General features: G+C 36.4%; 1 protein-coding gene across 1 annotated transcript in view; it reads left to right on the forward strand.

Annotated features, from left to right (window-relative positions):
* The window catches only part of LOC306857817 (voltage-dependent T-type calcium channel subunit alpha-1G-like), a gene marked incomplete at both ends in the record, with an annotated part of 249,448 nt that overhangs the window by 219,676 nt on the left and 15,488 nt on the right, over positions 1-14,284 (forward strand). The window contains 5 exons of the mRNA XM_079398001.1: positions 4,947-5,098; positions 6,971-7,080; positions 9,000-9,133; positions 10,741-10,811; positions 13,076-13,154. Of these exons, the coding sequence (XP_079254127.1) occupies positions 4,947-5,098; positions 6,971-7,080; positions 9,000-9,133; positions 10,741-10,811; positions 13,076-13,154 (546 nt within the window). The remainder of the gene's footprint in view (positions 1-4,946; positions 5,099-6,970; positions 7,081-8,999; positions 9,134-10,740; positions 10,812-13,075; positions 13,155-14,284) is intronic.

Raw genomic sequence — 14,284 nt, forward strand, 5'->3', positions numbered from 1 at the left:
AGTGTTAGTGTATGTGTGTTTTCTTTATCATGGCCTCCCATTATTGAAGATTTCTTTCTCTTATAATAATTGTTGTTTGCCTTCAGTTTCTCCTCTTCCTTGTTATTTTTCACTCTCTTGCCTGTTTTAAGCAGGCATTTAGTCTGTAATTTCCTGTTGTTTTTGACTCTGTGTATGCTGGCATATTGTGCCAAATAAAAAGTGAACAAGTGCAGGGTCTCTGCCAAACTAATTTTTGCATTGGGGTGCATCAGCAGTATGTCCAGCAGACATCGACTCATTACTTTAGGAGCAACTCATTGACCATGCACTTCAGGGGGGTAAAACCAGCCTCAATTAAAAGCCATTCAGCGTAAAACAAATGAAGCTGCAATTTGCTGCCTTCCCTTTCAGATGGCTGTTTTTATCATCTCTGCTTTTTCCCCTTTCTATTTTTGTCTGACATTTTGCCATGCAGGCTTTAGAATTTTTCTCTGGCTCTTCAAATAACAGTCTAGTCCTCCCACTGCCCACAATTCCCCAGTGCTCATGACTTTCACCCCACATGACTCATGAAGTCTGCATAATGGACAGATCTTTCCCAAACACATCGCTCAGTGGTGTAGTTGCAAGTATAGCTTTATAAGGCTACGTCTGCCTTCAGAACATCAGTAATGTCCACCTTCAGGCCCTCAAAATCATGAACCATTTTGGTATATTTTATGGTGTTTGTAGTACAAATTATGTAGATAATGGATCAGAGTTTGTCTGTATTTCCCAACTGACTTCTGAGGTACTAGCTGCGATATGGTTAATTTCTTGGATCGACACCTTCCACGTATTTTCTCTTTTCTCTTATGCACTGTTAAATGTTTCCTGAAAGGACTTTGGACCTCCTAAAAGATGAGTTAGATATTTACCCAAAGATAAATAAATGGGGTTTCATGTTTATCTTATATTTTTATATTTCAGCATCTTACATTTTTTCGTGATGGATCTATTCATTGTATACTTTTTGATTTTTGAATTTTATGGGGTCCAGAGTTCCTAATTATAAAGTTTCTTTTAAGAGCTTTTTTCCTCCAAGTGCACGTGAGCTCCGGCAAAGCTAGAATCAAGTCGAAAGCATCAAGACCAGAATGAAGTCTCAGTGGGACGAAAGGGCCAAGAGATTTGTTGTCGTACCCTCATTTTCGGGGCTGATGGGTATTGCATTGAGTTTTAACAGTTAATGTGTCCAAGACTGGTGGGTGACTGGCGTTTTGTGGCTATATTCAAATGTGGTATCATTAAGCCCAAGACCTTCAATTGCTTCACCCAATAATCTGGCCGTTGTTCTCAAATGTATTCATAGATGGAATTGGAATGGGCTAAAATTGCCATCTAAGCAAAGAATGTCTCATTAAATCATAGTCATGGTATCATTAGCTTGTGCCACAAAAATAGAGACAGAGATGGAGAGGTCCAAGACCCACATTCTCCACCGCTATTTCATTCTTCTCGCATTGGTTAAAAATAGTTTTGATCCATTTTCCCTCACTTTAAATTCTGTTTAAGCTGATTTGGCTGATGTGGACGTTAGCTGGACTCATTGCAATGGTATGACATCAGAGAGGCACCGCTGCCAATAGGAAACAAAAGTTAAATCCATTTTCTGTAAATGGATGCCAAAACCTTCACTTTCTCCCAACTTTTTTTTTTTTTTTTTAGTTGGGGCACAAAAGGCCATCTGATATGAAGCTCTTTCATTAAACTCAGTGCAGTACTCATTAGATATAAACATCCGGTTATGGAGACCGCTTTCCCTCTGTCACTGATTTTATTAGTATTATTATTGTGCTTAGCAGGATTGGAATCAGCAGTGCGAGCCAATCAAAATTTAGTTTTGTCCCACCAGCATTACAAGCTTCTTTGAAAGAAAGTGCATAAAGGGAGAGCGTGTCACTACAGAGGGTAGGAGGGAAGCAGATGAGTGTGGATGTCCTGTGGGAGCTGACCTGTCTACTGTAAAACCAGGCTGTGAACATACACCTGTTCCCATCCCAACTGTCCCCTGTAATTGAGCACCTCTGAAACTGGGGGCAGTCAACACAGCAACTTTCGGTCCCAGTGAATGGTTTTGCTTGCTGCCCCCTGGATACTCTTGTCTGCAGCCCAAATAAATTAATTTATAACACATGGGTTAAAGAGCAGAACATTGACTTCATCTCAGATTTAGTTAGATCCTAGGAGTCATAAAAAATAACAGTAAATAAGGTAAATAAATAAATAGCAACCAAAACGGCAAAGTTTAGCCAAGTCTGGGCGTTTAGGATTCATAAATGGTACATTATGAATCAAAGGTAATGTTGAGTCAGCACATTTAAAAACACCAGGAGCATGGCTTCTATTAGCGGAATTAAAACCAGATGGGCTAGAAGATTCCTTTGGTAATTAACCCCAGAACCGGTTTTGCTGGAATCTCATCCTGAGAACTCACACTTGAGTGACCCCATATACATCATACAGTATGCATATTTAAGAAATATCACATATACATTAAACAAACAAGACTTGAATGTCAAGTAACTTACATTCAAGACAATATTTCCAGTAATAATTCCTTTTTGAATTTTTTTCTTTTTTTCATTTTCCTAACAAAAATAGTTCCAAACAAAGTCAAAGCAGAACCACTGTGTGTCTCCAAGCAAAACTAGTGGCATTTTGACCAGTGTTTTCAAATAAATCAGTCAAGTCAGTGATTCAATGACTCGCTCATACAAACATCTGGAGAATTTGAAACGGCATATTAGCGTACTACTCCAACTATTTTTGTCATATTTTTATTAGGAAGTACTAGGGTATTATTCTATTATTTTGCTTCAACATTCAACGTTTTCATACTTGAATGAACCAGCACTTTTGAGTAGATGGAATGTATCAAGCACTCACTCATAAAGATGGTCACTTGCTGTAATCTGCAGAAAGACACTCTCCCAGTGCTATTATTTTTAACTAAACCTTTTTTTTTTTGTTAATTGAAGTAAAGATAAAATATATGAATATTAAATGAGAAACATACATTAATATTGAACTACTGCTTCTGAAATACACAAGTTTAATTTCAAGTCCTAAAATTACTAAAACTAAAATGAATAATGTTAAAAATAATAAAATTGACAGAAGCACATCAAATCGTTAAAGATAAAATTCAAATTCAAAACTGAAAATTCAAAAATAAAAGTTAATTCTCAATTCTAATAAATACTAGTATATTAATAAAATTAGAATAACACTAATCACTAATACAAAGACACAAAGTCTGTGTAGATTCTAAAATGTAGAGCACACAAACATATACAATGGCTTATGTATAGAATCTCTACACGTTAAACTGAGATGAACGTCCAAAACATTACTCACACCACTTTTAACGAGCAAATAATTTGGACATGTTCTTACACAAATTCACTATCCAGTGGGGAGCAGCCATCTGATTAAACACATACTGCTGATGTGGCACCATTATATATAAAATAGAAAAAGTTGAATGCAGCACCTGTTCCTTTGGTCCAGTGGCTGGTGCCAGAAAAAGCCTGCCTAATGGGTTGACAGGACCACAGGGAACACAGCTGCCGCTCACAGCCCTGCCTGTGTGTTGAGATGATAAGCCCCCCGGCCCCCCGCTGCTCTGCCATCCCTCCTGTCCTCTCCATCCTCACAAACAACAGAGAGAAATCACAAAGAATAGAAATGGATCAGCAAAACTAGCATATGCACAGGTCCGTCCAAACGGAATGGAGTTTCTTTTATGTCTCAGGGAATCTCATTAGAAAATCCATGACAGTAGGACAGTTTGTTTTGTCCTCAGGCATCCTCTGCCTTTGATCTGATATTTGGGACAGACCACAGAAACATAATCACAGTTAAAGGAAAAGTTCACACGAAAATGAAAATTATGTCACTTGCTCAGCCTTATTTAGTTCAAAACCCATATGACTTTCTTCTGCGCTATTCAAACAGAGATATTTTGAAGGCTGATTTGCTTTCAAGCAAATGAAAAGCACCATTACCAAAGTATCATAAAAGTGGTCCATACAACTTTAGCACTATATTACAAGTCATATAAAGTCATACAATAGCTTAGTGTGAGAAACAGGATGCACTCATGTTGTTACCCACTGAAAAGTTTAGATTTGTAAATAAGTCATTCTTTTTGAGTCAAACCAAAGTTTGTAAAACTAAATGATTCTTTTAAAACTTTAACTTATCCAGTTTTTTAAGTTCAAATCACTGACTCGATGATTCAGAAACAGTTTATTTTGCTACTTGCTGAAAAGTTATAAATGAATCATTATTTTGGGTCAAATCAGTGAATGAACCGGCTCATAAAACTAATTTAAATGATTATTAATTGCAGTGATTAATATTGGCTTATTGTTAATTGGGCTGAATTTGTTATTACTCCCTGAAAAGTTAAGATTTGATGAAGATTATGAATGATCCCGTTCATAAAACGAATAATTTTTTCGCAAATTTAACTGATCAGTTTCTCAAGTGTAACTCACTGACTCGATTCAGTTGCAGTGATTATTCCTCACACAAAGCAATCATAAAGCTTCAAAAACTTTAAATGTGACACACAAGTCATATGGACCGTTTTAAGATGATTTTTAGAAACTAAAAACTTTTAAATTTGTAATTCATGGAAAAGGCCTGCACAGCCTTTCGAATCTCTTCTTTTGTGTTCCACAGAAGAAATAATGTCAAACAGGTTTGAAACAACATGAGGATGAGTAAGTACATTTTCATTTCTGGATGAACTTATACACACATATAGTATGATCTACTGTATATCTTTTCTTCTCTTTCCCACTGGTTCTTTCCCTCTACCCCTCTTTTCTCAGTGTGGGCATGAGTGTGTACAAAACAATGTTTGTTTCAGTACCGTTATTTCATGATTCCTCCCTGTTCCCATGGTTCTTCAGAAGCCCAGAGTAAACCCTATTACTCCGATTACTCACCTACACGGCTTCTCATCCACAAGATGTGCACCAGCCACTATCTGGACCTGTTCATCACCATTGTCATCGGGCTCAATGTTATCACCATGTCCATGGAGCACTACCAACAACCTAAGGTACTTCTTGGAATGCCAGTAGTGAGAGTGCATGCGCTTGTTGATATTCCATTAAGGAAATTAACTCGCTGGTTATGTAACTGCAAACAATGTTCAACTCACTGCTATCTGATTTTATGGCTCTGCATAATATTTGCTGATTAGGCAGCTGATGTTTAGGTACTCTTTTTGCTATACCGCACTTTGATTATATTATAGCAGTAAGTATATAATCTTAATCTTTATATTATTATACTTATTTATAATAATAAATAAATATTTATAACAATAAATACTTATTTTTATAATAAAAAATATTTATAATAATAAATACTTATTTATAATAATAAATAAGTCGTGGCCTAATGGTTAGAGAGTCGGACTCGTAATCGAAAGGTTGCGGGTTCGAGTCCCCGGCCGGCAGGGATTGTAGGTGGGGGGAGTGAATGTCCAGCGCTCTCTCCACCCTCAATACCACGACTGAGGTGCCCTTGAGCAAGGCACCGAACCCCCAACTGCTCCCCGGGCGCCGCAGCATAAATGGCTGCCCACTGCTCCGGGTGTGTGTTCACGGTGTGTGTGTGTGTGTGTGTGTGTGTGCATTTGTTCACTACTCACTGCTGTGTGTGTGCACTTGGATGGGTTAAACGCAGAGCACCAATTTCGAGAATGGGTCACCATACTTGACAATACGTCACGACTTACGACTTATTTGCACTTTCATTGTGCTGCTCCGGGACATTTTGTACCATTGCCTGTGTCTAAAGAAGCCTTATGAGGGTAATGCCTCTCCAAAATAAACCACACTGTAGTGTATGCGCTGAAATTTATGCATATTCCCTCATCTGCCTTTTCCCTCTGCAAAACACTACAGAGACAATTCATGAATATTCAATAAACGACTAAAACAATAACGCAAGTTAGCAGATATGCTCTGGGAGTTTAGATTACATTTCTGTAAATCATTTGAGTGGTGTAATGTGTTCTTGTGAAGTGCTTTTTATTCATTCCTTTATGACAAAGGTCAGTTTTGATGGTAAAATGACCACTATAAATTAAAATTGGCGGGTTTGTGGTTCTTTCAAAAGGTAGGAAGTTAGAAAAATAGAAAACCTTCTTGAAATGTATTCATTTATTTGTATTTATTTGGTTTATTTTTTATTACATTAGAATAATTTATGTATTGCTTATTTTTAGAGAGCACAAAGAAAGTTGTAAAGAAGTTTGTGATTTAAAAAAAAAAATATTATTATTATTATTTAATTTATAAAACTAGACATTATTAACGTTGGATTTTAAAATGTTTCATAATATTATGTATAATTATAATGTTTATATTTATTTATTTAGTTGGTTGGTAGGTATCTCTCTTTAAATCAAAACTGGTGTTTACTATTCTTCCTATTAGACAACTCTGTAGCAATGCTTCCCAGGGTTTTCACCCATCATTAATGGAGGTCTGCAACCTCACCTATGGCTATAAATAGCAGTCTGTTTTAATTAGAGCCCCGGTGGCCCACAGAATCTTGGAGGAAGTGGAGCAAAGGGGATTGTTAGGCTTTGACCACTTACACACTCATTCCGTGAACAGAATCAATTGATTTTCTGGTGCATCGTCACACTTAGCCTGGCCTTAATTACTGTGTGGTGGACAGGGAGAGGCCAGACTCCTGGAAATGTCCAATGACTATCAGACCCTGAAGATGCCAGCTAATGATTGGTTTATTGGTTGACCTCCTTTCATAACTCATCATCTTTTCTGCTGATTGATAATGGAATGGCTCATTTAGCCATCATTCAGCCTACAGTTTGTGTATTAAGTGGATACATTCTTGTTTTAAGCTTTGTTGCTTCTGTACTTTCACTATTACATTATCATCTGTGTTTTAACAGGTTCTGGATGAGGCTCTGAAGATCTGTAACTACATTTTCACAATCATATTTGTCCTTGAGTCCGTCTTCAAGCTTGTTGCCTTTGGATTTCGTCGCTTCTTCAAGGACAGGTAGTAGATGTAACCCTTTCAAAAGTTACATTTGAGGTGGTTGATCAAAACCAAATCATATTTACTGTAAATCCATTTCCATGGAGGTCCAATATCCCTATCAGTGATTTTGTGTGTGTGTGTAAACGCAATAGGGTTTGTTAGTATTCCTGAAGCCACATCCTTTGAAATGATATCACAGCTTTGAGATTCCTTGGTTTGCCTCAGACTGTCAGAAGCACATCGACGGCTAAATGCACTGGCGTCTGTGGTGAAAAGCCAGAACCAAATTTATATCACTTGTGGTTTTGGTAAAAGAAACCCCGGTTGAGTATTCAAATTCAGACTGCCTGGGGCTTAAACAATGAGAAAGCATCCTAAATGGCATATATTCCTCTTAAATTAGTAACAAAGAAGTAATAAATGCTTTATTCTATCATTTTAATATACATGCATATGTATAGGCCACACATATTTTCTATATAGAGTTTGAATGATCCATTACACTTTTAATAGTTTTGAATAATCAGTCAAAATGGGGATTAGGCCCTTTACTGAAGTTGATCGGCCATTAGAAGTTCTCATGTAATCATCTTTTTGTTTCAATAGCGTTATAACGAGAATATCATGTCAATGTATTCCCAAATCCCTAATCCATGTGTAGGGAAATGTAAAGCAGTTATTTGCATACTAATGAGAACTTTGACACAATATAATTGATATGATTTTAAAACAAATCTCTCACCATAGGCCCTCCCATGAGTTGAAACTACTGTTAGACATTTCAGAACATGTTGTTCAGGAGGTGAAGGTTTAAGAGTTTTATTGATTCACAATATTGGAAATGGCTTTCTATTACTTTGATCAGCTCTTTCATGCAAAACACTCCAAGTCCGCAGGGATGGAGGATGGAAGTACTCTTTGATCACTGAGCCCTTTAGCGAGTGAGACTGGTGGGAAAAATGTAGAAATGCTTTGTGTTAATCATTTGACTTAAATTTCCCCACGTATCTAATGAAACACCTCTCATGGCAGAAAATTGAGGTGTCCTAAAACAGGCTCTAGGCTCTACCTCACCCATGACAGTGTTATATTTGACCCTCAGAGGGAGTTATTTAAAGTTAGCCGCACAGTTTGAAGCCATATTTAGACAATGAACATGCTGAGAAGTCTGCTGGAAAACAGAAGTAACATAAGGGTCAAATAAGGGTTGTTTACACAAAATGAAGTTTCAAATTTTCATCGCTTTCATAATTTGTTGTACACTTTGCCTGGTGTCTTTTTAAAGATATGCCACCTTCAAGTCCTCTGTAGTTGTAAGATTGAGGAAGTCATACTGTGATATTGAAGTGATTTTGAAAATTAGCACATTGGGCTCTTTTCAACAAAAAAGAAACATGAAATGTCCCTCTTATTGGCTAAGAAAGCTGGGTACAACAAATAAAGGATGCACATAACAGTTGAGAATTATGGATGATGTGATTTTGTTTCATAAACCAGCTATATATGTAAGATTTTCTGGCAATAAATCAACGGTATACAAAATGTATACTAAATAAATTGTAACATCAATGTAAAACATTTAAAAAATAATTTAATTTAATTTAGAGTAAATAAATATTATTCAAATACAGTGAATGGGAACATTAACATAAACAATACTTAAATGAAAATGAATAATGTAATTCAATTAATTTAATCCAGTATAGATGAATACGATTGAAATATGTTGTAAAATCAACATAAAAGTTATAATAAAATAAAACTTAAATATAGTTTTTTTTTTTTTATCCCAAGTAAGTGTAACATTCATGTGACCACATCTTATAAATACGATCATTCTGACATGACTTGAAGGCAGCATTACTATCTTTTATTTACTATTAATAATTAATATTTAATTACTATTTATAATTAATGTAACGAGTGTCTTTACGCAGGTGGAACCAGTTGGATCTTGCCATTGTTCTGTTGTCTATTATGGGCATAACACTGGAAGAAATCGAGGTCAACGCTTCCCTTCCCATCAACCCCACCATCATTCGCATCATGAGGGTGCTGCGGATCGCTCGTGGTTTGTATTCTCTGCCCTCTTATCTTCCGTACCACCATGGTCCATTTTTCTCCTTGCAAATGTTTACACTCCCGAGCGCTCTGCCTGTTAGTCTCAGTAGATCAGACCCGGTTGTGTATGTCACCCTCGGGATCTCTGTTGTTTCACAGACTGCTCAGCAAGCCGAAATCTGTGTAGAAAGAGTCCAGATGGCTGTAATGAGAAATTCAGTTCACACAGCCACTCTACTTATTTCTCACACACACACTCACAAGCTTATACGCTCACAACACACACAGTGTGGGAAGCTGAGGTGCTTGTCCACTTGGAACGATTATTCTTCCTCTAATATAAGAGCTGCTGGGTGAGTCTTTATTGATTATTCCCTCAACAGAGATGGCCAAGCAAACACACCTGCTCAGATGTCTGTTTTCTCATCAGGTTGTGTATGTGTGTGTGTGTGTCTGTACACTTACGCAGCCTATTTCTTCTTGGACTCATTCAGACATTCCCGTAATGAAAATCACAGGCATCATCCACTTATGGACATGATTGCAATTAACCAAACCTCCACAGCGGCATCTCTTCCATGGCTGGATGGCCTTGTCATCAACATCATTAAAGCTCCGTGTGTGTAGTGCACGACCCCAATAATAACATGCTCTGTGATCTGACCACTGTGAAAATGACATGAGAATTACTTTCCACTGGCCACTTTTAAAGAAACAGTGCATCCACTGTGTGCGTATATATATTTTTTTTTTTGCTGTATTTTCTGTTAAACGGTTGCGTCCCAGTTTGAGCTTTAAGTATTTAATTTTTTCTCAAAGGCTACTTTGTCTATATTAGAAGTGTAATTTAGTTTTACTCCTATCTGTAATACATTGAATGAACTGGTACATAACATAACATATTTTTTTGGAAAGAAGTTAGTACTATAGGCAAATTAAATTGACAAAGTATTAGTAATGATATGTATAATGTTACACAAGATTTCTATTTTAAATAATTGCACTACTGTTTTTTTATCACAGATAATAAGAAATATTCTTAAGCACTAAATCAGCATATTCAAATGATCTCTGAAGGATCATGTGACACTGAAGACTGGAGTATGACTGCTGAAAATTCAGCTTTGGCATAACAGGAATAAATTACATTTTATATATATTAAACTATATTAATATTAAAAGATATTAAACTATTCAAAAATATAAAAATATTTAGTTTTAAATTGTAATATTTCACAAAATTAGCAACAAACAAAAAAAAATCATACCGACCCCAAACTTTTGAACTTTTGGTAGTGTATGTATTTTACTTCCCCTTTTATTGTCTGTTTTTTTTTTTAATATTTGGAATTATATTTTTCTGTCATTAATCATTTAAAACATTAATCATTTAAAACATTAATAGTAAAACTGTATATTTTATATATATTAATAGTAAAACGGTATATTTTATATATATATATATATATATATATATATATATATATATATATATATATATATATATATATATATATATATATATATGCATTTGAGATTTTATTCCTTTTTATATTTGTATGTTTGAAATAGTCTTTTCATGTTATATACAGTAAGCAATCTCTCCTCTTCTTTCAGTGCTGAAGCTGCTCAAGATGGCTGTGGGAATGCGAGCTCTGCTAGACACTGTGATGCAGGCCCTGCCTCAGGTACTGCACCAAACTTTTGTCCGTCTCCTTCATAAAGTTCTGCTCTCCACTCATCCAGTGTATCCTGCGCGGTGAGAGAGTGTATCCCGGGTCCCGTTTGCCATTCTTCTGGGGACCCTCTGCTCTCCACAGGGCTCATTTACATAGTCAATCTGCCATGAAGAGGCCACAGCAGTGCAGATTGGCTCTGATGTGCTGCTTGGAGAATAGCAGAAAAAATCTCCAGCATGCGCATTCTTTGATAGCATCAGGCTCCATCGCTGCCTGCAGCGTTTTTGATTTGGAAACATGCCGCACCACAGGACACACTATTAATTCCAGTCTCTCCTTTAGCGCTCCTCAGATATGCACATAGATAATCAGACATGTAATTCTACTTTAACTAATTGTCACTAATTGGATTAGATCGTGTTTAGGCGTCACCTGATCTCAGCATCACCTCCTAATGCCCTTTCACTCTGGCGCGGTGACTTTCACACAGTTTGTTCTTTTGTATTAAAGTTGCTTTTTGTGGTTCTGGACTATTGATCTACTCTTCCGCAATTTTTGAGAGGTGATCTGTAACAGTGTTCTGAGATATCCTGCCAGATTGTGTCAGCTTGATCCCCGTGTCTTTGAATCACTGTGAATCCAGCCAGTGAAGAGTGCACTTAAGAGAGATTAGGGTGGGAAAATAGCCAGACTTACAAAAAGAAATGTCAGCACAATAGGATTTGTCAGCACATCTAATCTGATTCTTTTTATTCCTTTTTCCTCAAAATCACGCCTGATCCAGTTGTCAGTGATCACTCTGCATGATTGTTTTGCATGATTCTTCTTCCAATCCAGTCGGTGTAGGTGGGTTCTTCCTGTTATGCAGTAGTACATGAATATTACTGTGTTTCTAGATATCAGGGTATACAAGAGCAAGGTTCAGGCACTTAAAAAAACATAAAAATAAAAAAAAATACATTGCTATTATTATTATATTTTACATAATGTCATTAATTTAACAGGATGAACAATCTTAAATTAGACTTGTTGCTTATTGACAGTTACTATAGCTTACATGAGGGGGTCAACTTAATTTGATATTAATTTGTTATACTTTAATTAATTTGTTCATTTTAGCCACCTTTAGACATTTTGAGATCATGCCACTTTCCATGATTTGATATAAAAGGATTTAATATTTTTTAAGTTTTATAAAACAATATTCCCAAGACATGATTTGCTTGGGAAAATGGGAGAAGCATTTTTATTAATACATTGTCTATAAATAAAGTCAATAAACTGAAAATATTTCTCAATAAATGGGAAAAAAAAAAATATTGAAATTGTGGCAAAGATGGCAACATTAACTCAAATAAATGTAGTAAAATTATTTAAAATTCAAACCTATGTTTAATATATTGTGATTCATGGAAATGAATTTGATTTCTATCTTTGAAAATAAATAATTATAATTTATACAATATGTTAACGCATATGTTGGTGACATGAAAATGTATTAAATAACTTAATAAAGGTTTTCTAATTGGGATATGAGGATTTTTATTTTTGGGCTACTGACACAAAGAAAGCAAAATGCCAGATTTGTCCTCCATCAACATGTCTGGAGCGTGTGTGCTACTAGCACGAGCCTACAGAGCCGATCCTCCCTTTACGCAGAATATGCAAGCCGCGTAGGGCCCCCGAAACACCAGGGGGCCCCCTTGCTCTCAAAGATGATTTCATTTTAGTTTAGTTTTTAAATTTGGCCAGCGGTTATGAAAACATGAATGATCATTTATTTTAATGCGGTGCGCTGTCGCCCTTTCTACGTAAAAATCTGTCAAATCATGTAATGTGAATGTCGTAAAGTCTTTTGCTCGAGACTAAAAATATGAGTTGAAAGCATAGTGAGCCGTGGAAGAGACACTGTTTCTCAAGCGCTTTCCGCTAGCGTGATTCGACACGGACAAAAGCGTTTCATTCCGTTCATAACCACTCGTAACCGCGCACATACCCCCCCGTTTTGCATAGGGCCCCCAGATGTCTAAGATCGGCTCTGCGTGCCTAACTACTGCTATAGTATGCCACGGCTTCGGAATAGTTTGAGTTTTAAGTTTACAAACCTGGCAAGCTCTATTCAGGTGGAACACAGCTGTCATCTTCTCACTTCATGACTCTCTCTTATTGGCTCCTCACAGGTGGTATTTCTAGGTCTGCCCTGTCAGTTTCCTTTGCGCCCCATGACAAACTCTCCTGGCTTTCTCTCCCTCGCTCTCTCTCACTCTCTACAGGTGGGGAATCTGGGTCTCCTCTTCATGTTGCTCTTCTTCATCTTTGCTGCTCTGGGAGTAGAGCTGTTTGGTGACCTGAGTAAGCATAACAAACACACATAAATAAGAACCATTTTTCCTCATGGTCTAATTCACTCAGACACAAACACTCCCTCTTACACACACAAACACACACACCTATGCACTCCTCAGGATCTTCCCGTCTAGGTTTTATTTACACTGAAATGTAAATTACTTACATTCCCATGGGAGTGCGTGACACTACTGCTTGGAGTCCAAAAACTAAAAAACTGGAAATATGCTATATTGAACATATTAAGTTAACTTTAACTAAACCCAAAGTTAAGAATTTGTGTGTCCCACTTTCAAAATAGTTCAAGTATTTTCACCAGTATTTTCAATGTAAGTATCACATTAAAATTAATATGCTACTCTACATGCTATTATAGGCCAGACTTAAATGCAACACTCAGTTTTGTACTGTATGTTACAGGCTCCATCACTCTATTCATTTTCCTAAAAAACTAATTTAATTTAATTTATTTATTCCCTTTGATGTTGATTAGTCCACTGATGTCATAACCCTCTAATTCTCTGATGCTACATAATTGTTTGAAATTGTTTGATTTATTGCAGTTTGTTATTTTATTTGTTTTAAATTGCTGTTAGATCACTTTCACATATTTTAGAAAGTGTTCCATCCTTGTCTGTAAGGGCAAACCATAAATATGGCACCTGCAGGAGATTTTCTCTAAAATACATGGCAGGACATTTGGCACCTGTTTACTGAATACAGCCTGCCGTGATTCATTGCAGCTCAACACAATACCAGGGTTGATGTCATTTCCATTTCCAATCAGCCGACTCGAGATAAACATAGAGACTTCATAATTCATATCCAGCTTTACAATGCTGTCCAAGTTCAATATATGGAGTCTGCTGGCTGAACAGAGATTGACTGTCTGCAAGGCAAACTTTTTTCTTTTTCCTCCCAACCAAGGATGAGTCAGGATTGTTGACTGGTCGATTAGCAGTCCACCAACTAAATCGATCAGTGAGATATCTAGATTTAAATGTTGGTCTATATTCATTTGTTGTGAGACTGCATAAAATGTATAGTATTTATTTTTTCCAATTTCATCAATAAATAATGGTAATATAATTATTAGAATTTGACCCTTTGAATTAACATTTTGTACATTTCTCTTC

The sequence above is a fragment of the Barbus barbus genome (genome assembly GCF_936440315.1).
Source record: "Barbus barbus genome assembly, chromosome: 38".
Taxonomy (NCBI): Eukaryota; Metazoa; Chordata; class Actinopteri; order Cypriniformes; family Cyprinidae; genus Barbus; species Barbus barbus.